A 23,311-nucleotide genomic window follows, 5' to 3' on the forward strand; every position below is an offset into this window, starting at 1 on the left:
CCCTCCCCTCCCCTCCCCTCTCCCCCTCTCCTCGTGACCGGCGCCGCGGCGGTCACGTGACGCGGGGCGGTTGGGCGGGATGGCGCCGTGACGGGGCCGCGGCCGCCGGTGAGGAGGAGGAGGGCGGCGGGGGGGGGGGGGGGGAGAGGAAGAACCGGAGGGTGCCGAGGTTTTGGGGCTCCCCCGCGGCTCCTCCCGCGGCCTGTGGCACCGGGGAGGGCTGAAGGGGAGGCCTCGGGCCCGGCTGCCTCACCGGGAGGGGATTTTGGGGGGGTGGAGGGCGAGAGGCCGGCGGCAGGGGGGGGGTTTTGGGGGTAGGGCTGGGGGGAAGATGGCGGCTGGGGGCTGGGCGCTGGGTGCGGGCGCAGGCCGCGGGCACTGCCTCAGCCCTGCCTCAGCCCCGCCGCCGCTCTGGGGAGCTGCAGTGCAAATCCCGTCCTGGCATCGCGGGGTGTGTGTGTCCGAGCCGAAAGGGGTCGCTTGGAGGCTCTGTGGGGCGCGTCAGGGCGTGCTGCCTGGGAGCTTTGGTGTCTGAGGGCCCTTTGCCTCCTCCTGTCCGCCTCTCTAAACGATACAGAAATTAAACCCTGTTAATTATGGCTAGAAATGCGACATCTGTTCAAAATAACATGTCAAACCTATTTCAGGTGTTGGAGTAGCTGCAGTTCAAACCTAGGGGCTTCAGCGGAAAAGCTTCCAGGGGCGCGATGTGCCAAGAACAGCGTGTAGATGTAGATGAGTGGCATCTATTCGCCTAGCAGAACGCCCCGGCAGTGTTGGTGTTACATAAAACGCTGTCTGAGGGCTCGTGGAAGCCCTTATTGCGCTTCAAAATCGTGTTGCAGGCATGTTTATGGGAAGGCGTCAAGAGGAATTCAGTGGGACGCCGCTCAGCTCTTCAACCTAGAATGACAGAAAGGGTGTTCTGAGGGATTTGTGGTATTAAGCCCTTAAAAGTGGGAAGTCTCACTTTTTGTGCAAGGTGAAGGGGGGTCAAAGCATCACTGGTCTCATAAGATTTCATTTATTTATTTATTTGAGATGCTGATGCTTCAGTTGATCGGTATGAAAACAATAACTTAATGACCTTGAGGTTTTGTAAGAACCCGTGTGGCTTGCCCAATGCTGTATATAAAGCTAGGATTCCAGAACCTCTTCCCAGAGCTTCTAAACTTTGGTTCAGCCTGGTCTGCAGAGAGACTTTTCTATAAGCTTTGCTTCTTATTTTCTTGGCTTAATGGGTTTTCCCCTTTTTCTTTTTTTTCTTCTTTTAATCGTATAGCAATACTTCATGCTTACATTGGTGAGAATATACTTATAATGACATCTCAGAAATTGTTTTATTTTTTGATAGCTTTACCAGACCCAGCAGAATTAGCAGCATGGTTTCTGCTCGCTCAGGATCGCTGTGGTGTAGTATGGAATGAAAGTTAGCTCACGAACTGTGTGCCATAGTGCTGAATATTTTTAAGTTGATGTATTTCTGTGTTGTTGACAATGCCATTTATGAATTTGGACATCCATTTATGAATGTTTCTGCCCTTTTATGAGTGTATGTCAAATAATTGGAATAGCAAAAATAGCCAGCAGTAATTAGGCAAAACCATCCTATGACAAATTCCACTCAGCAGTATGTTACAAAACAGTGCCTGTCACAGAGGTCCAGGGTGTAAACAAAAGCTCATTTGCCCACTCCGATTGCTGCTTCTAGGTTCTTTCATCGGGTTTGTTATCAAAAAAAAACATAACAGCAGGGACGTCTGGGGAAAAAATGACTGGAATACTGCAGTTAATGCTCACTGGGAGTGAGGAGGGTGAGATGATGCTCTTTGTTGGGGTTATCCTCCCAGCTTTTGCCTTAGATACTCTGCTTCAGTTAAGGTTTTCAGTTGTAATAATTAGCTAAGTAGAGAAAAGAAAGGAAGTTAATCACAGGGTTGTTAGAAGAGGATTTGAAATGTTGAATGCCCCTTTGGGGTTTTCTTGGGGTAGGAGGTAACCAGAGGCTAAACAAGATTTGTTTCTGCCAGCTTGTTTTAAAAAACTCACAAGAGGGTTGTAACTTGTGGGCTTTTGTTGTTGTGTTTGTTTTCCCATGTAACTTAGTTTTCAACACAGAATGCTTCAGACTTTCAGTTTAAGTCAGGACTACGTCCTTATACAGGCAGTGCTTAGTACAGTGAGATTCTAGTATGGATTGCTCTGGAATTTGGGGGCAATCAGGTCATTTTACAGGTGCAGTTTAAGATACCACCAAAACTACAGCACTGAGGAGTCCTCTTGGGGCAAGGTGCAGCTAATTCGTGGGCAGTATCCAGGTAATTGCTTGTTATCCATGTAGTTCTGTTGGTAAGGCCAAAATGAGACCACTGCTTAGGTTTTGCAGGCTGCTGAGATGCCAGTGCTTGACAGCTTACAAATACCTCTTGACCTAAAGAGAGAATAAGTTTACTACAGCGGTGGATCTCACGGAAGACTACATTCCATTATTTCCAGTTCAAGGGAATAAAATAATAGTTTAGTTTAAAAAACAAAAATACTTGTCAGCATACTTAAATGATCTGAACCCTTGGTATTTCCTGCTTTTTTTTTTTTTTTTTTTTTTCCTCTGGTGCTGTTTAAGTGTAATGGCTTTCATTTTGCAGTGGGCCAATATGTATTTTTGGCTGGCTAGTGGCTGTTTCTGTTTTTCTTACTGTTCTCTTGCACTTCTCCTTTTTCTGCTTCTTGTTCCCTGTAGTTCTGAGTGCAAACTCCATCTTCCTGACATAGAACAAGCATCCAAACAAATGTTTAAAACTTTTGTGTGAAGCTTTTTTTCCCCATATATGTATTTGAAAATCTTTCTGGGACCATAGAAAAGCCACGATGCTGAAACTAGTCAGTGTGTCTGGCTGGAGTAGTGCCCGGTTGTTGGTCTTTCATGTGTGTGACGGTGTCGGTACTCCTCCCCACTGACCATTTCAAACAATGCTGCACTGAGTGGGTGTCTGGGATGGGGATGATCCCACTTCCCCTGGTTGGTGAAGTGGGACAGAGCTTCTTGGAAACCAACCAGGCAGGGAAAAATTGGGGGGGGGGCGGGGAAACAGGGAAAAGGTGTTCTGCAGCTTTGTGATTCGTGGAAGTGACAGCTGCCCCACCTTTGCTTGTTCCATTTGAGCAGTAGAAAAAGATGTTGGTTACTGAGTTGAACAACTCGTTTTTTTCCCCTCTGGTGTTAAGGAATCATGAAGTTCTCTAGTTCACTTTTTTTTTTTTTTTTTTTTTTTAGCATGATTAAATTTTTGCTGCAAGTCTCTCAGGTGTTTGCAGCCAGTTATGTTTATGGTAGACTCGTCAATATTTAGTCTGCACAGTCAGTCCTTGAAAACTGACTGTAAAAGATTGCTTTCAGTAATTAAAGTTTCCCAATTATTCTTTGCAATGGATCCATTAAAGATTTTTTTTTTTTCCCTGTGAGAGATGTTTAGATTTCTTGTTTCCAATCTGTAGTGCAGAGAATGAGACTCATGGTGAACAAGCAACTGTTTCCTTATCTGGTGTAATCTCTGGAAACTTTATACATTTTCTGGAGGTCTATTTGTGTTTTAGTGGAAAGCATGAGAACACCATGTTCCGTCTGTTTCACTGAACAGGAGCCTTGGACTTCTGTGCTGCAGCTCTTCTGCCTCGTGCGGGGATACTCACTGCTGCCACCTGAACTTCTGCCTTTTATTTAGTCAACATCCATTCCAAAGCCTCTTCTTGTCTTAGCGTAATCGTGTCCAAGCAGAAGCCAATCTAAAGCTTAGGCACTTGAGTGTGTGTGTGAGCTGCAGGGCTGTCTCCGTGCGTGGGTGAAGTTTACTGTAAACTTGGCCGGGTCTTTTATAGGGCCAGGGTTCAGCGAGGCGTAGGAAAACGTAACGTTTGGCATGTGTTAAGGAAGATAATGCACATAAGTCTCCAGAATAAGAGGAAATTAAATTTTGTTTCACTCCAAAATGTTGATAGTAGACCTCCAGTGGAGGCCCATAACACAGTTAAGTGTTTCCCTAAACAAGCCCTGTAACATAAACTGTGTTTAGTGCTGGTTCTCTTGAATAATGCTAGCATTAGTGTAATTTTATTGGAAGTCTGCAATGACAACGGAGGTACTGAGACTAGAATGGAGCCCCCCTTCATGTTGAAATGCTTAGCTGCTGGGAGAGCCCTCTTAGTTTATTCATTTAAGCAAAGTTTGCCTAAAATATATTTAAATGATATACTAATTGACTTCAAAATACTGTTCTAATCTGAAAAGTGATTGCAAAGGCTCTAGTGTCAGAGCTGAAATGTGTTTCTCTTGCATTTTCTCTCAGAAAGCAGTCTGTTACACAGATCTTGGAGGTTGCACAGAGCTTTGAAAACGTGATTTGGGTCTTGTGTTATTGGATTTATTTTCAGTTAGGTTGCTTATAATCTTCTGTGGAGTTGCAGATGTTAATGTTGCAAGCTCAGCCTTTAACTTGCAGGATGGGCAGTTTAAAAATACTCTGCAACTGTGCAAATGTGATTTGGGAGGTAGGAAAAAGTGAATTTGGAACCATGTGATACTCTCGGTAGAATCTCTTCCAGTGGCTAGGACAGCACTTCAATTACATGGAATAGGATGATTTTTCTTCAGGCAAAGCTTTCAATCCTAAACTAATGGCAGATATTTTTTCTTCCATCCCACTTCCTTTCTCCTACTAGCATCTTGCCCCTGTCTTCAGAAGCAGAAAGCATCACGATAAGAGACAAAAATGACCGAGTTCTGGCTGATTTCTGCTCCTGGGGAAAAAACTTGTCAACAGACATGGGAGAAACTACACGCAGCGACCACAAAAAATAACAATCTTTCTACTAATTCAAAGTTCAATATTCCAGACCTGAAGGTACGTATGCCCCCTGTCACGTCCTAAGAAGTGTTTGTTTGGCATCATGTTTGTTTCTTTAGACTAAAACTGCAGGTGATGAATACTTGCAGACTTTTTAGAGAAAGCAGCTGATGTATTTTGTTGAGTATTTGTGGATCAAAACATTAATTTAAACAATCAGTTATCTTTTCTCTGAAATTATAAAAATTTCTCATACTGTAAGGTTTAAAGGTTCATCAAATTGTGTTCTTTCAGCAAATAAAGCAGTTTTTTCCCACAGGAAGCAATTGGGGTCTCATACTGCTAGCAGTAAGCAGGAGAAGAAAATCAGCTTTGGAAATTAAGGTGCAAATGGAGATTTGTGATCTGAGTATTCAGATGACAAGGTTTTCTTTCTTTTTTTTTTTTTTTTTCTTACACTTCTGATGTGTCTGCTGCTGCTTTGCTGGCTGCGATGCAATGAAATGGCTTGATTTAAAATAGGGCAGATGACCAAACAGCTCCTGCTTTTTCTGTGTCCAGAAGTAGCAATTGTCTCCATCCAACTGAGAGCATTTCAGTGTGACCAGCCAGTGTGTGTTACAGAAAATAGGAAGGAAACCATTTGAACTATTACAGTGAGAAGGGAAGAGAAACAAAATCTGAAAGCAGTTTCTCTTGGTTAACTGCAACTATCAAGCTATAGAAAAGGTAGAAGACAGTGTTTCATCAAGATAAGGTCTGACACCAGAACGTGTCTTGAAGAAAAAAAATTGTGAGCTCAGTTCAATGCTTTGTAAGTGAGAGATTATCAAAATGAAGGGGAAAAAATGCCACCCCTATCTGCCTACAGAATGGTTCAAGTTCAGGTGGCACGCTGCCTCATTCTGCCTCCACTAGGGAACAGACCCAGAGCACACGCTGTCTTAGAGCATCTTCCATCTGCCATAAGTTATCATTCATCTTTAGACCATCCTGAGTTATTTCAGGAGATGTAGCCCCTCTTCTTACATCTACTAATGCAATCGGTGTCAGTCTCTTCCCAGGAGCTCCGTGGATGTGAGTTAGGATGACCTTCAACCTATAGGGTGCCTACAGTATTTAGAAAAGTTATTGCAGAAAACTCATGTAGCCTACTAGGGTTATTAACGATTGGTTTTGTTTCTACTCTTTTTATTTCCCGTGAACTAAAATTATTCCTAAAGGGGGCAGAGTTTGAGCATACCTTAAATTTATATACCACGGGGAATAGTCTGGCTTCTGTGTATGTAGTTAAACTCTTTTAGGGGTGTTTTCTTTTTCTAGGTTTGTATGCAATTGCTAATGCATTTTGATTTTTCCTTCTAGGTTGGCACGCTGGATGTTTTAGTTGGTCTGTCAGATGAGCTGGCTAAACTGGATGCATTTGTGGAGAGGTAACAGTTTATTTTTACTAGCATGTATAATATTTGAACACTGATACGATGCTTTGCCAATCCTTAATGATTCACAGGCTGTTTTCAAACTTTTTAGGTTTCATAGTGATCCTTTGTATGCAGTCAACAAGCCAATTTCAGTAGGCTAAGCTGATGTTTTTCCTAGTATCTGTGCTTGGGGGAGACGCTTCTCATGGAATAGTGGGACATGGATGAAGGTTCTCCCTTCATCATCTCCCCAAGTTCTCCCTGTAGTAGTGCTGTGTGGTGCCAGATTCTGGAGAGCTGGTCAGAATTGAGCATGGCAGCTGCAGGAAGTGATGGTGAGATGCAGTAAAATGCATCTTAGCAAGTTAGAGTACTGTTTACAGGCTTCAGGAAGGTAACATGTTCCTTAACCCACTTTGATGATTACACAGCATCAAAATGGAAATGCAAAGGATGTTTATTTTGAAGAAACTAATGGTCTTTTGAAAGTGATTTTTGAGCTAATATAACATAGCCAGAACTTGTGGAGCTATCTTCTGTTTCAAGGAGAGAAGTATTAAGTAACTGTTTTTAAACAGAATAGGAAAATGTTTGGCATGGCACATGTGAGTAATGTTAAACATTAGCTTTTTTGGTGGAGAAGGCAGGTCTTATGCCTCAGATCTCATGAGGGATTTGGGCTGGGATTTCTCTATAGCTCTTTGGTTTTCTTTCATTTTTCATTGTCACACTTGCCTTGTGTTTAATTTTTATTATTGATGACTTCTACCTCACTACATATTTTGAGAATGGGGTTAGGATTTTGAAACAGACACAGATTTGAAAGAAGAAAAGGAGGGGGGAAAAAAGTTTGGAGTATAGTGGGATTACATTTGGAAATGTCAACCTTTGTTCCCTGGAGGCAAGGGAAGTATCTTCATCCTGTTGAGAACCGATGAGAGCAGTGCTTAAGAATGATTTAAATAAATTGAGATGTGTTTGAATTGGTCTCTTTCAGATAGCAAGCCCAGTTGGTACTCTTGAAAAGCTTATGTGTAAAGCGTTCAACGTTTTATACCTGATCCAATCTCTTAATTTCCAGACAATTTCAGATGAGTTTTAGGAATAGTGTTTCTCAAAATGGCATTTTTTTTTTCTTTTTTTATTAGCTTTATCTTTCATTTTTCAGCGTTGTGAAAAAGGTGGCCCAGTATATGGCTGATGTTCTGGAAGATAGTAAAGATAAAGTTCAGGAAAATCTTCTGGCTAATGGAGGTAAAGTGTTAACCATAATATGCACATCCTAAGAGCGGTAGGAGGGAAGGCGGTGATCCAGACACACACTTAATGCTGCTTCTGTTTGATGTTCTGAAAGCCTAGTTTAGGTATGGAAATATGTTTTCCCATGGGTTATTTATCCTGAAAGGAATGATAGAATCCAAAATAGCGAGAAATTACAGATCTGCATATTAAATACTCACTCGTAGAAGCCTTTTGATCCTTTAAGGCTATTGTCAGAAGTTTTGGGTGGAGCATAGAAATGGCTGTTACTGGTCATTGAAAACATTTTTTGTACTGGTCTGTCATCTGAATACAGATGATTTTTTGTAAGGTGTGTTGGAGAGAGGTTAGTATGAATGGAAACATGAAAACAAATGCAGCAATTTACGCAATTATTCTAAGAGAAGGGCTCAGGGTAGTCTCTCCTGTAGTTTTACAAAACTGCTGCTTCAGGTGAGCCATGTAACAGTCGTAACCCTGCCTTCTCCCAGCCATTTTTCATACGAAGCAAAATAATGGCTGATTTTGTCTGTGTTTCTCCAGCCATCATAGTTACCAGTAAATACCATTTTTGGGTCTACAAAGATGGAGAGATACCAATGTCTGAAGGCAGAGGTCACAGGAAACTTAAGATTTTGGTAGCTTATTTTCAGATTTCTTAAGCAACAGGGTACATACATGTGAAGGTCTACAACAGGCTGTTATAGTACTCTTCTGTTACAGTACTCCTAAATCAGTCCTCTTATTGTCTGTCTTAACAAAGTCCCTCTTCAAAATTTTAGTTGACTTGGTCACCTATATCACAAGGTTCCAGTGGGATATGGCCAAATATCCGATCAAGCAATCCTTGAAGAATATTTCAGAAATTATTGCAAAGGTAAGGTCGTTTGTTTTATAAAACATTTTTGCTTGAGTTATTTTATGCACGTTGTGAAATACTCAAAGTTTTTTTTTCCTGCCGGGATGCTCGTGCTTTTAACAACTTCTTCCTGGTGCAGACAGGTGTGCTTGTGTGTTACCGTAAACAAGGTCGCTGTATAACAAAGTGGTGTAGCTGTTAAGAAAGATTTATTTTGTAAAAATAAAATCTGGATACCCAAGTTGAAGTGCTGTTTGTAGTATCCTGAAGTGGTGTACGCCAGCAGAATGTTTTATCAACAGCCAGGGCACAATTAAAAGGAGAGTTTCTTAACTACATGCTCAGATACGTGCCCCTGGCAATTCTCACGTACTTGTACCTACTTACTGTGGTGGAGGAGAGAGTAGGCAGTGGTATAATGCCGGAGCAATGCTGCACCAAGTTCTTACAGCTACCCAACTGTTAGCAAAATACATTGATATTTTAAAAATAATTCATTGTATAGGCTGATAGAGGTATGAGTGGATATTTGAGAACTATTTATTACTTTGTTTTGTGTTTTCCAACTTGCTGCCAAACAGCCTAACTGGGAATTAACTATTTTTGCAGTTATTCCAATTAAGCCTGGAGGATGTGTTTGAGAAAGGTGGCTTACTTGAGGAGGAATGGCAAGCCAAATATAAGTCAGTCTGAACAGTGAAATAGTTACAATTTTAATATAAGAGTTTTGAAGATGATCAAAGGGTACCAGAGTCATAAAATGGAGAATGCTATTAATACTTAAATAGACAAATGCATTTTTTGTCTGAAATACTGTTTGTGTCTACCCTGAAGCTGGCCCTGTGCAACTCCAGACATTCTTAAGTATATAAACTGAAAATATCTGTAAAATAGATTTTCCTGTATATGTGTAAACCATTGCCAATATAAAACAGCAGCAGGTGACTTGATGAAGGCAAATGGTGGTAGAATTTCTATTTTTCTTTGAAAGTGTACAAAATTGGAAATAACTTCAGAAAAAAGTGGTAATACTTAGAATTGTAAATAGCAGCCATTTGGAATCAGATAGGTAATGCATTTAGTTGATACTCTTATCTTTCAGAGTGAGCAAGGCTATTCATCTCAAGGAAAAGTGCAAGAAAAAACATGTAATAAGCAAATACAGTGCAGCAGAGTCTCGTCTTAAGTTGTAGATTATGAAAAGCATTGTTGGTTTGCAATACTTCATGCTTGATTTGCTGCTCATAAGACTATACCATCATTTTTGCCACTGAAAGTCTTGAGAGGAAAGTGTGAAAACCAGCTGAAGGACGGGTTAGCCAGTGTTAACCAGTAAATTTGTATCACAGTGTGAAGGTAAACTTCAATAATCTTTTCTGTCAGCTGAGCTGGAGGGTGGTGACCTCAAGCTGGTGGAGTTGATCAGCTCGGTGCAGTAGCATGTCCGGTTGATACCAGAAGAGGATGTGTAATTCTTATTATTGGTTCATTTTCCTTTATAGGAATTCTAACCTAAAATTTTGAGTCTTGAGGGAAACTTGTTAAGCCTTAGAGAAATAAGCGTTTTAGCTTGTGTGTTTTTCATCAAGTTCTTGATAGCAGATGAAAGATCTAAGCTTTGAAATTAAGAAATCATTTAAAAACTCAGTTCTTTAGATGCTTTTTTGATCTTCAAGGGAGTAAACCAGATTGACAATGATCTTAAAGCAAGAGCCTCGGCATACAATAATCTAAAAGGGAATCTTCAGAATTTGGAAAGAAAGAATGCGTAAGTCACATTTAATTTTTTTGTTAATGCAATGCAGGAAAACTTTCTAACCGTGAAAACTTAGTAATATGTGAAGAGGTACTGGCTCTAAGCTTGATGTGTTTTTGAGGCATTTATCAATCTTGAGTAGTATATGCAATAGAAGGATGCTTATTGCCAGCTGACTTTCTGGTAATAACTCATTTGTGATTGGCAAGTGATAGTGAAATACACAAAAGCATGTACAAACTGTATAAATTGCTGAAGCCCTCAAGAGAAGCTTGCTGTTAAAGCGGTGTCTAACACTGCTACTTAAATGTCTGGCTAAACAGTGAAGTTTTCCCCTTCATTCCAATTTGTGCTCTAAACATATCTATATTAATTGGGGTTCTTCCCTCAAAAGCAACCAGCAGAGAGACAGCTGTTGCATACATGCAAGTGATGATAAATTAAAAGAGGACCGCATGCTGCCTTGTCATGTACACATGATAAGTAGTCGAGACACAGCAGTTCTGTCCAAATATGGTTGATTAATTTGACTCAGCCCTGCCATTATCGTTAATGGTAAAAGCTTAGTGGCTCATTCAGGTCTGTGGGTCAGAATAACGATAGCTGTTTCATGAGGGAGCCATAAGTTCCTTGTTAAGCCGTGGTAATCTGTCGGCTAAGCCCCATTAAATCTGTGTAGGTTCTTGTTCTTTTGAGAATAAGGCAACGTGCTGCTGCTTTAAATTATCATTGGGGTTCTGTATGTTGGTCTGCAGTACCTTGGTCGTAACTGAGGTTCCATATACTGGCCTTCAGAGTGAATTAATGGTTCTTGTGGTCTTGGATCACTTTTAAAAAGAGTTCAGAGTTTGGGGAATATGGAAATGACACTCAGCACTGAGTGGGCTACTGATTAAAAAGTAGTGAGCTACTGATAAAAACTTTTGTATATATAACATTCATGTAAGGACACTTTGTTTGCTCTGCCATACTGAATGCTTAAATGAAATATGTTACACTTTCAAGCATGAGAAACTGTTGTCTATACCAGCTCAATTCTTAAAGGTGTTTGCTGTGATTGTCTTTGTTTCTCTACAGAGGAAGCTTGCTAACCAGAAGCCTTGCTGATATTGTAAAGAAAGAGGACTTTGTACTTGATTCAGAATACTTGGTCACATTATTAGTGATTGTACCAAAGTAAGTTTATTGCTTGTCTGAAGAGCAGGATAAAATAATAAATGTAAATCAAGCAATAGACCCCATAATCCTACACTACTGTAAGAAAGGATGCCTGAATTGCTTTGAGTTTTCATGGATATACAAACAAAAACATTTGGACGCCTACTGCAAATGAACCCGTGTGCCTATATTCCATTGTTTGTAGGAGCTCACCATAAGCAATGCTGAGTGCTCATGAGTTTCTTTGAGAAACTGGGAATATAGACTTAGGTCTCTTATTAGCCATGGTGGTTCATGCTGCAGAAAGTATCCTTATGAAAATACTAAGTACTGAGTGAAAACATGAGTTGTTTTCCATTAGAATGTTTAGTGGTAGAATTACCCAGTTTAGCTCTATGTCGGCTTTCCCCATTTAGTTAACAAAGTGAACCCTTTTCTTCTTTGCTCCCCGTTTTTTCAGGTTGTGAGAATACTGCTCATGTATTTCTGTCTCTACCAATGCAATAGTGCTTATGTCATGTTAAATCTTTAACAAGAAACTTTAAAACGAACCTGAGGAACAGCCTGTTCCTCATCTGAAATGACAACAGATCTGAAATAAAACAATAAAAAAACCACTCTTTTCCCTGGCCAAGGAAAGTTGTGATACATATGTCTTTAAAACTCTTGTAGTTGAGAAAATGGCAAAGCTTTGGACAGCTCGTTCTGCTTTGTAGTGCTAGCCTGTCTCCCTGGAGATGGGCATAAGGAGAGAGTTTCTAACTTGTGAAGATAGCGTGTGGGCTGTTTATTGCGTGCAGTTGTAGTCTGTCATGTGTAAAACTCTGGTGAAGGCAAAACAGGTGCAGTAGTTTTAGCAGAAAACTGGTGGCTAGTATACCTCAGCTGTTATTTTTCTTTTACCTTTGACTTATTTTTGGTGATTTAGGGGTAGAATCCCTTCACCACCAGCTACAGAAAGGCAGGGCTTCCCAAATTCTCAGTGGTCTCTTAGGCAAGTGCAGGACTTTGGGGAACCTGCTTGTAATTGTGGAAGTAGTATTCCCTTCAGTAATTCAGATGAGCAGAGCTGGGTGAGGAGTTTCTGATAAACCTTGACAGTTAAGTTCATCTGGTTCTCTGAGAACTATATTGAACAATGACTGATTTCATTTTCTCATTCCTTGACTTCAGTAATTGTATACCTGTAAACTTCTATGAGGACTGAAGATAAAGTATTTCTCACTTTGGCCAATGTAGTTTATTTAGCAATAATCCTAAAAAATGGTATGAGGAGAATTGTCCCTGATGCCTTGTGTATTTTTAACAACCTATACCTGGATTGGAAGATGTGATAATTAATTGTTTTTAACTTTAAAAAAAAACCTTGATGTACTAATCTAAGATTTTATTCTACAATGCTAACAGTAATTGCAACCTGTGTGCTCTCTAGGTTGAACTATAATGACTGGGTTAAGCAATATGAAACGCTAGCAGAGATGGTTGTACCACGTTCCAGCAAGTAAGTTGTCAGATGTTAGATCTCACATTTGCTTGTGTTACGTTTTTTTGATCTTTATCTGTATTGACTTTAAATTCTAAAGATTAGTCTAAAGCTTGTCAAAATGTCTAGCTTTATAGTTTTATCTGAGTCAATCAAGCTTGATTATGTTGTTGCGTGCTAACAAAGGCCCTGGGTACCAGACTGGTGCTGATGTTTATGATGGGGAAGAGGAATGCCAGGATTTGATTAACAGGGTGAAGCCACTTTAGCAACTTTGTTACCACATCAAAAATAAAGTCAACATGTAGCATAAAGCATTGATGTGGTGTTAATTTAAATTGACAGTTGGGTTTTGATAGGGTAGATCTGATACTACCAACTCTATGCCACTTACAAAATCTGAGCTTGCTCTGCCTTACGTCACATTTTAGTTGGATCAGCTTCAGCTTAGATCTCCTAATGATTCTGATTTACTTACTGGGGAAACTATCACATAGGGATGGGTAAAGAAGAGGTGACTTGTTCAATACAAGTGTTATAAATCACTTTGAGAAAAAATATGGCGTTGAGGAACAGTTTAAATCTCTGAGGCTTTTTCCTCAAGGTGAACTCTCAGAATAAGCATTATATTGAAGTATAAAATAGTGAATCTTGGCATCTTCTTTAAAGTATAAGTAACACTTTCTAATCAACTTCTGTTGTCTTAATTTGAGTTCTTCTGTTTTTCAAATCAATTTCCTTTTTCTTTAGAACATACATTTCCAGTAATTCTGTAGTCTAAATTTTTTGGTACTAAACTAACTTCAATTCCCTTTCCAGTAAAATAATTTTAACTTGGCCAAATACATAGGCATGTATGAAGCGCTTCTGAGTGGCAAAGTGTCTGAACATGAAATACGAAGTGTCACTCTTTACTGAGGGAGTAATTAAGAGTGGTTGCTAAAGCTTCAGTTACTTTCTGTAGAGAGTGTTTAATTTGTGAAGTAATCCCATGTGATTATCTGCATCTATGTTCCTGCCTTAGTAGCAATAAAGTACAACTTAACCTATTGTATTTCAGATCTGTAGTGACTTGAACCTTAATAATTCTGACTTTTTTTCTGTGTAGTGTACTTTTTGAGGATCAAGATAGTTACCTTTGCAATGTCACCTTATTCAGGAAGGCAGTGGATGACTTCAAGCATAAAGCAAGAGAATATAAGTAAGGCTTATTTTGTATGTTCCCTCTTGTGCTGTGAAGCATCTCTAGATAGCCACTTCTGATCTTTATTCACTTCCAAATACAGATTTATGGTCCGTGACTTCCAGTATAATGAAGAAGAGATGAAGGCTGATAAAGAAGAAATGAATAGGCTGTCAACTGACAAGAAGAAACAGTTTGTAAGTTGTATAAACTAGTCATTATAGAAACCTGAGATGTCTCAGACGTGTTAATGCTGCATAATGACTTCATGAGCTTGTGATTCTGAGAACATATTGCAGGGATGACATGACACATAGTCAGCCTGCAGCCCAGCTAATCTGCTCAGGGATAGCTGAGTTGCTCTTAACTGTGTTAAACCAAGTGCTGGGATTGCAGCTGATAGTACGTGACGTTTGAAAACGGACAAACATTTGAATGAAATAATCAGATATTGTTGAAATGGTCCTTAATATAGTTAGCCCATGGACAGGTGGGATGGGGTACTGAAGAGACAACAGAGTTCTTGTGAAATTCATCTTTACTTTGTAGAAAACTACCCTTGACCCATTGTATCAATAGAGTGAACTCTGCCTTTAAGTTATCTTTATATTATGATATAAATAATGAGTATTTGCTTAAACATGCCCAACTGTCTGATTCTTCTTCATAAGATTTTTTTCTCTTTCACAGGGGCCTCTGGTTCGGTGGCTGAAAGTTAATTTCAGTGAAGCTTTCATTGCATGGATTCATGTGAAAGCACTAAGAGTTTTTGTTGAATCTGTTCTAAGGTAATGAGACAGACCTGAGCAGTAAATTCTTGCAAAGTTTAGGAATGGAAAAAGCACATCTAGCTCAGCGTTAGTAGCCTGAGGTTTGTGAATGCCAGCCTTCCAGGAAGGAGTAAACAAAGGCGAAGGGTAGGATGCAAGAATAGTTGATGACATAGCTCTTGCTTCCAGTTGTGGAACATTTGAAGTAGATAATCGCGTGTTGTTCACCCAGTGCTTGATAAAAGTTGTAGGTACTCTGCTATTATCTGTTTTTTCAGAGTGGAAAGGACTTGGTCAGAAAATGTAAAGATTTTTTTAGTTTTGGTAAAAGAGTTGCTAAAAAGAAAACAATCGGAGGAAGAAAAATGCATATCAGCTTGCAATTTAGTCTGTTTTTCATAGCCATTACGGGCAGGTTTTGAAGACAAACTCAAGTAAAGAAAACAGTTGGACTTAGTTTGAATATTGGCAAATGTTTCCACGTATCTAGAAAGGAGGGTGGAATAGAGACTAGATTCTCCACCTAGTGGCATAAGCAAAGCCTTGCAAGTAGATTAATGGGAATGTTCAAAATTTAGTCCAGACTTCAGGTATAACTTTTTGAGTTGTGCTAAGCATTCAGGAATTTTAAGGCATTTAGACATCTGTACTGTTATTTTAAACTTGAAGACAGAAGTTCCACTTTACATCTTATTATGAACTGTAGAATCAGAATGATTTTATGAAAATGAGTAGACTTCCCTTGTCAGCAATAGGATTCTTTCTCAAAGTAAAATAAAACTTTTGAAATGGTAAAAGAAGGTTTATTTCAGCATTTTCATAGTTGTCTGATTAACTTTTTCAGGTATGGTTTGCCGGTTAACTTCCAGGCCATGCTGCTTCAGCCTAATAAGAAAACAATGAAAAAACTGAGGGAGGTTTTGTATGACTTATACAAACACCTTGACAGCAGTGCAGCAGCCATTATTGATGTAAGTATTCTTGTAACTGCTACTCCCAGGCAGTATTAGGTTTGTTCTGTCTAAACAAAAGTTAACTAGCCTTTCTAAAAAGCTACATCTCTCCATATTTTTCACTTCTCTCACAGTACAGAAAACTATCTCCTTATAAAAATAACACCTCTACCTTAACATTTTTGCAAAGGAAGATAGTATGTAAAGTTGCAACTAATGCATTTGAAGAGTTGTCTAATGTAAAAGTCCCAAATCACTTCTTCTTACTGCATTCTTCCCTACTACCAATGGAAAGATGCCTTACAGGCTGGATACATGTTCACATTCTCAAAGAATTCAAATAAAGTCAACTTTGATCTGAAACTGGGCTTAAGGAACTTGAAGTCATCCTTTCCACCTGTAGAGGCGTCTTGTTCTCATGTTTAAAGCTGGTTTGCTGGGAAGCTTATTTTACCACCTTCATTTTGTATTGGAAAGCCGTGCTTTTCATAGTTAAATAAGTAAAGGTAGACTACGTGATGAGTTTAGCTATATTTAAAAAAAATAATAATAATAAATGATAGTTCTTAAAGTTATATTTATTGTAATATTTTTTTTTCCAAAGTATTTCAAGGACTTTTTTTTGGAGTGGGAATGTAAGACGAGGTGAAAATGGGAAGCTAAGTTTCATGTAACTTCTTGGATCACTCAGTACCCTATAACTGGCTGAGTTTAACAGTAGTAAAACATAATTGCAGTCCTTTGCTTTCCCTTTAGTGGCAGTGTTTACTATAGCAACAGATGTGAATTATGGATACAAAGCTACTTAGTTTCTGTAAAAGCCCTTGTTTCATTTTGAAAAATAGGTTAATATTTGTCCAAGTTCTAACTTGTATGTTGCTTAAACAGTCACTTGAACATGGAAGTTTAAGCTTGAAGTCTTGCCCGTCCTATTTGTTTCTCAAACATGAATGCTTTAATCTACTTCTGAATAGAAATTTGAGTTGTAAGAGTGTAACTGGCTTCCAAACTTTACTTGCAGGCAACTATGGATATTCCAGGCTTAAACCTCAGCCAGCAGGAGTACTACCCATACGTGTACTACAAGATCGATTGCAATTTACTGGAATTCAAGTAAAAGTTCCCTAACATGACAATCCTCTGTATTGGTGTAAACAAACTGAAGTGAGGGTGAAGTACAGTAATACCTTTAACACTCTACTAATCACATGCTTGCTTCATATGTTAGGTGAATTTTACCCACAGTGGTCCATCTCCAGACATTTTCTTTTTAAAGGAAAGTGTAGGCAATCTGCTTTTAACAATTATGTCTGTAAATGTATATTGAGAGAACTGAAGTATTTATAAACAGAGTGATTTATTTAAGGAAAAGGTCATTCCTCTTTCATATGGTGATCTGTATTAATTCCATTTCCCATTGTTTATTAAAAAAATTGTTTACAGAACAATAGTGTAAATGTTTATGGCCATTCTGTTTGATTTAGTAAATACACTTGTGTTAACATTGTTGAACTGTGATGTAAAGTATGTAAGATTGGTAAGAAATTGTGCTTTTTGAATGTTGTACAATTACAATCGAAGCACTGTAAACACACAGGGAAAAAAATAAACATACCTGTGCAAATGTCTCCCTTTCTTGTGCAGCATCTAACTACAGGTGTCTGTGTCTAAACTGAAGCAATATATTAAGTCTTAAAACCTGTGCTGCATCCTGTGTGCAGTAGTGCAGAATTGCCACTGACTTCAACACAAATAATTTTAAGAGTTGCAGGTATTTCTCTTGCTTTGTGCAGAAATACTCCACCCACCAGACCTGCATGTGGATGTTTTTTACACTGATATCTTCATGACCTTAAGGAAAAGACTTGAGATAATTATTAGGAAGATGACTGTAAAGTGGGATGATAGGGAATCTTTTTGATAATTCTTTGTTCTTTTCATTCAGTTGCAGCCTGGGACCACTTTGAATTATTGCATTTCTCCTTTGCTTCTGTGTGTGTGTGTGTGTGGTGTGTGTGTGTGTGGGGCATCCTTTCCTATCCTTACAAAGCAAATGACAGCTACCATTGAATGTAGATAGAGAGAGGTGGTTTATTCCCGTTCCAATTATCGCACCCATTGCAAATACATTATATATTCTAGCTGCTAAATATGTAAAGAAAAAAAAACAAACACCACACCTCCAATACCCTTTAAAACTAACTTGAATTAAGACTGAGATTGTAAATGCTGTAAATGCAAAATCTAATTTTGTCAGAAACAGGTTTGAGGAATTTATCTTTAAGCCCACAGAGAATCTCTGATTACCAAAAGGCAAGGCTAGCTTTTGAATGCAAGAGTTGCATCTAGCTGCTGCTAATGAACTGGGATTCTGAAGTCTACAAAAAAATTCTCTTAATCATATCTGCTTTTATTTTTACATATGGTCATTTGTACAGCTAAAATGGAAAAACTTAACATCAAGTAGTCAGTTGTGTTTCTACTCCCATGCTCTCTCCCTTCCTTTACAGAAGGTACCAGCTGTTCACTGCCTTGACCAGGTTTTTAAAGTGTGTGAGCAAATTTAAGGTTTTCCCTTTTTCAGTCAGATCCTCCCCTGTATAGATCAATGTTTGAATATTGGCTCTTATAATTATTGTGTACGTGGTTGTCTTGGGTCTGAGCTCACTGTAACTGTGTAATGAACTGCTTAGGGCAAAGTTCCATTTCCCTCCCCCAGAAACAGCATTTAATCCTGTTTTGGTGATCACAGGAGACTAAACAGATCACAGGCTAAACACTTCTCTCTGTTCTTCATTTTAGTTCTTTTTGATTGTGTTTTCAAAACACTTCTACAAGCAAGAGCAAGGAAGCAGCGCAGAAACAGCTTTCCTGTACTCCTTGACCTGTTCAAGGTAGCTAGTGCCTGCTGAAGCAGCACTGGAGTCTTCTGAAATGAAGAAGTCCTTGAGGCAGGAAGCAAGAGGCAGCTGGACAATAGAAAAAGAAACCACCTTCTCCTTTTTATCTCAGGCTCGACTTCACACCTTCATTCCTCACTCTTCTACTTCTGTTGCCTGTCCCAGCAGCGCAGGGTGGATGGGGAATGAGGGGTTACAGTAACAGAATTCCTGGTTGCGAGGAGGGGAAGACTCTTAATGATGACAAACCGTGGAATAACAGAGGTGTCTGATGCTGCTGGGCTTTCCTAGTGGTGAGGAAAGGTAGTTTGGGTACAGGAGTGGGAGTTAGTCTGCATTAGTTCTAATTTATACTAAAATGCTACAATAAAAACCTCTTTGTGCAGTTTTACTACATTTCTGCAGTTCTTAAAGGAGTTCTGGCAAGTGGAACGGGGTTTAAACTGCATAGAAATGGAAAGTTTGCATTCCATCTCCGAGAAGTATGCCAAGTGATTAGAATTAATGTAAAAAGGAATTTGTGGAAGAAATGAAGAGCATACTCTTCTCCAAAATGTGAGGAGTATGGAAATTTTACTATAGTATGCAACGACAGGTGATTTATGTCCTAATAGGAAAAGCAGGCATAAGTGGATTTCCATGATTTACACGGCTGTAAATAGTTGAAATCGGAGAAGGGGAAACAGCTGCTGCACAGCAGAAGTGTCTAAAATAGCAATGTGTTGATATTTTAGTGAGTTTAACATGTCTTGAAGTGCTGATGGTTACCATTGAAAAATTCACAAATAAAAAATAGTAATGAAAGTGTATCAGAAAACCTTCCGTGAGTTCCAGGATCACCAGGACTGGGGATGAGGAGGAGCAGAGAACTGGGCAGAAGAAGCAGCGTGGATGTCCAGCAGGGAAGTGACAGTGAGACAGACTGAAACGAGGTGAGGTGACAGGCTCCGAGTGGTGTGATCAACGGCACGAAGACCCAGAGGTCAGTTACTGCTGGTGTTGTGCCCAGGGGTCAGGGCTGGAGCCAGTAGTGGGAGGATGGCTGATGCACCAGGTGCTCCCCGTTCACAGAGACCTCAACACACTGGAGAAATGGGCTGATAGTACCCTCGTGAAGCTCAACAGAGGGAAATTTGTAGTCCTGCACCCGGGGAGGAGTAACCAGGAGGCTGGTGGCCAGCCAGCTGGGACGCAGAGCTGCAAGAAAGGGCCCTGGGCCTCCTGGTGGAAAGGAAGGTGAACGTGAGGCAGCAACGTGCCCTTGCAGGGAGAGACTGAAGGTAATTCAAGGTAAAAGGGTACTGCAGCATCACCGTAAGAGTTAAAGAGGAGTGGGAAGGGAAAGGGAGTTCTGTACAAAATGGCCATAGCTCGCAGGCAGGGAGAAGAATGTCTTGTTCCTCTGTGCATTATAAAACCAAACATTAAATGGGCATAAAAGAAGATTTTGTATCAGGTAGGGTGATAGATAGAAAGCAACATGGTGACGTACTGAATTACTGTTGGTTTTTATTATTATTATTAAATGTGTTTTAATTGTGGCTGTAGTTTTTTCTTGGCCAGAAACATGTGTGACTGCTCCTGTTCTAGTCAAGAACTTGCTTCTGGGGCTGCTTCTGTTTTATGGTCTACAGCTGTTATACACAGCAAATCAGAGTGGCCAGCAGTTGCCAGGTCTTTGGACTGGTTCTTTTTTTCAATACAGTGGCATTTTGAAACACCCTGCTTTTAAACCTCTGTGTTAGTTTAATTTTCATAAAAATATTAATGATTTTGAAAGCTCTCTGAAAGATAAATAAATCTCTGTCCTGCTTAATTATTAGATACAGAAGAACATTGCCCACGGTGACTGATTCCTGAGCATAAGTGTTTAGAAGGTAACGTCTTACCAGATACCTGATCCATGAGTTTGGTTATTTTGGTTTTGGTGGAATTCACACTGCAGAAGGGCTGTCTGACTTCTGCTGATCTCTTGTGTCATCAGAGGCAGCATTCTTCCACTTGCCTTAGGTTTGATTCTTAGAGTGAAAGACTTTAACATTTGCCAGCAGCTTAGTATTAGATAGACACGATATAGTTTATCTTACACTGACTTACATATCTTTATGGGCACAATATGTGAGACAAGTCATAAGCAAATGGCAACACTCTGCTTGGTGGGATGGGATCCTTTTAGCGTTGTGTTCATACAAACAGATGAACTCCTGCATCTTCTGTACTATGCCACACACTGGAAAAATCACTAATAGAGTAAATCATGACAATCATGACTCGTCAATCTTGCAAAGGTTGTTGTTTTTTTTTGTTGTTTTTTTTTTTGTTTTTTTTTATCACTAAGAAGTTCTCATTTTGGACAGTCAGGAAAAACACACTTGTAATATTTGGATTCCTGCTAGTGCAACTTCATCGAACTTTATTGTGCCAGTGGAGATTTAGGTTGAACATGAGGAAGGATTTCTTCAGTGAGAGGGTGGTCGAGCATTGGAACAGGCTGCCCAGGGAACTGGTGGTGTCCCCATCCCTGGAGGTGCTTAAGAGATGCGTGGACATGGGACTAGGAGACATGGTTTAGCGGTGGGACGCAGCAGCTCAGGTTGATGGCTGGACTTGCTGGTCTCGTAGAGCTTTTTCAACCTGGATGGTTCTACTCTATGAATTTAATGTGATTTTCCTGAGGTTCATTTGTGCCTGTAAGAAAACTATTGCAACATTATATTTCCCTGAGACTTTGGGGTAGTATGTACAATTTCTTTAAATCCAGTGAGAAGAGAGGCCGTGGGGAAACAGGGAGAGGACACACCTGTTGTGTATGAGGAAAACTACAGGGAAAGTTAAATTAAGTAAAAGCAGATGGTTTAGAGCCAGCTTTGAATAGCAAATGCTGTGTGGCAATGCTGTATTTTCATGTTAGAGTTACAAAAAGTAAAGTGAGCATGCACACTGTTGTAGGTCTGTTCACTATTTATTGGCCTGAGTATGGTTCTTCTAAAAAAATTAAGTGTTTTTGCCTTTTGTAGTCTGGAGGCTCATTAAGAACTTCTTACATCCTGTATGTCCTGTGTGTGTACTCTTTATTGAATTCTTAAAGGAAATCTTCATTTTTCACCTCTAGAGAGCAATCTCGAGCTGCTTCCAAAGGGCAGTCAGGGTGAAACTCTCTCAGCTTTTGCCGAGTGATTAAGGTTTGAGCTAAAGAGATCTTTTAATGATTTCATCTCGTGGTCTCATAATGCCAAGGAAATTTTTAATATTGTACATAACTCTGAAGCTTTTTTTTTTGCCATGTTCTCCTGAGATTAACATGCTGCTCCACACATAATCAAATACTCACTGATGAGCTGGAAGAGAACGTCCTGACACCAAACCAGGATTCTGGCAGACTCAGAATTGCTACCTAGAAATTTATATTTTTCACTCCAGGTACAGTATGGGATTCCAGTATTTTAGAAGTGGGTTTGTTGGCTAGACCATTTACTCTTTCAATTGATTTTACCCAATATTAAATGCAGGGAATATTAGGAATCATGCTTTTTTTCATCAATGCAGAAGTCATCAACTTTCAAACTTCTGGACCACCTCTTTTTCAACATGCAGCCCTGCTTGACACCGATGGCCACACAGGGAAATAAAAGAATGGCCCTAGGGAAGAAGACTGTAAAGCACTGTTGCAGAAATTTTCTCCTTCTTTTGAAATGGATTTCTGACTTTTTTTTTTTTTTTTTTTTTTTTTGGCGTGGGAAAATATTCCTGTAGTTCCTGAACTATCAAGTTTTCCTTCCACAACAGACTTAGATTTTAGGTTAAATACTCCAAATTGAAGGGTTTGATAAATTCTTTAACAGAGCCTGAGAGAGGCTTGCCTCTTCTTTCCAGACTTGTCAGGAGGAATTCACAGTCACCGTGGACAGGACTACACAGGTACAGGGGTACTTTACTTGTATGTCTGTTTGGCCATTCCCTGCCTTGTGCCAGCAATAGTGCCAGCACACCGAGGCAGAGCTGCCGATGGATCCAGCTGGGAACTTTGCATTTTCCCACGTGTGAGCTACCTGCTCTGGCTTGTGGCACTGCACTCGCACACAAGCACCAGCCTAGCACGAGGGAGATGGAAACAAGCCTGGGCGTTGGAAATGTTTGTGAAGACCCTGGTTGTGATGCAAAGCCACCCCAGGAGCTGCTCTCCTCCTTTTCTCTTACAAAACAGGGCAAGAGGAGGCACTAGTCAGAAAAGGGTTTTCAGCTTAACTTCACCTGTAAACCTGATGGGCAAAACAACCACTAGAATACTGATCTAGAGTACAAGGAACAACCTCACTCCTTAGGAACCCATTTTCCACACCAGCACAGCCAAGAACAACAGCCAGTTCCTTCCCAGTCTTCTTCTGCTCTATGTCACCTTTCAGTAGGTCATTGCATGCTCTTTACTTGGCTTTTGTGCTTTGGCTACTTGGACTTTCCTATCTTGCTCTCATTCTTCTGTACTCCTTCACTCTACCAGAGGTTGCAGTTTTGGATGTTTTCATGTTGCTAAGCGATATTCTGCCTCTCTTCTCAGCAGCCTGATTTTCTTACAAGTATTCAGTATTTGCAGTCCCTGCTTGCTTGCCCTAAATTCTGATGCATCCCTGTCTTTATCTCCCAGAGCTAAGCAACAATCTAACTTGCCAAATTCACTCATGTGAAAGCTTGTAGACACTAGTAAAACTATTCCTTGGGCAGTACTGTTT

General features: G+C 39.9%; 1 protein-coding gene across 4 annotated transcripts; it reads left to right on the top strand.

Moving 5' to 3' along the window:
- The first annotated feature begins 48 nt into the window (after positions 1-48).
- On the top strand, positions 49-19,890 carry ATP6V1C1 (ATPase H+ transporting V1 subunit C1). 4 transcript variants are annotated; one of them, XM_082754076.1, is made up of 14 exons: positions 49-108; positions 4,717-4,898; positions 6,207-6,274; positions 7,431-7,516; positions 8,305-8,399; positions 10,058-10,149; positions 11,215-11,313; positions 12,728-12,796; positions 13,887-13,979; positions 14,065-14,158; positions 14,652-14,749; positions 15,576-15,702; positions 16,706-16,797; positions 18,487-19,887. In XM_082754076.1, exons 2-14 carry the CDS (start codon positions 4,767-4,769, stop codon positions 18,494-18,496), a joined length of 1,155 nt encoding a protein of 384 aa, XP_082610202.1. In that variant the 5' UTR covers positions 49-108; positions 4,717-4,766; the 3' UTR covers positions 18,497-19,887. The 4 variants fall into 4 exon arrangements, with proteins under 4 accessions (XP_082610202.1, XP_082610204.1, XP_082610203.1 ...); XM_082754077.1 differs by lacking the exon at positions 49-108 and adding an exon at positions 2,034-2,318; XM_082754078.1 differs by lacking the exon at positions 18,487-19,887 and having other exon boundaries at positions 16,706-17,335.
- Positions 19,891-23,311: the final 3,421 nt, after the last annotated feature.

Source organism: Aythya marila, assembly GCF_965140915.1.
Source record: "Aythya marila genome assembly, chromosome: 2".
In the NCBI taxonomy this organism is placed as follows: Eukaryota; Metazoa; Chordata; class Aves; order Anseriformes; family Anatidae; genus Aythya; species Aythya marila.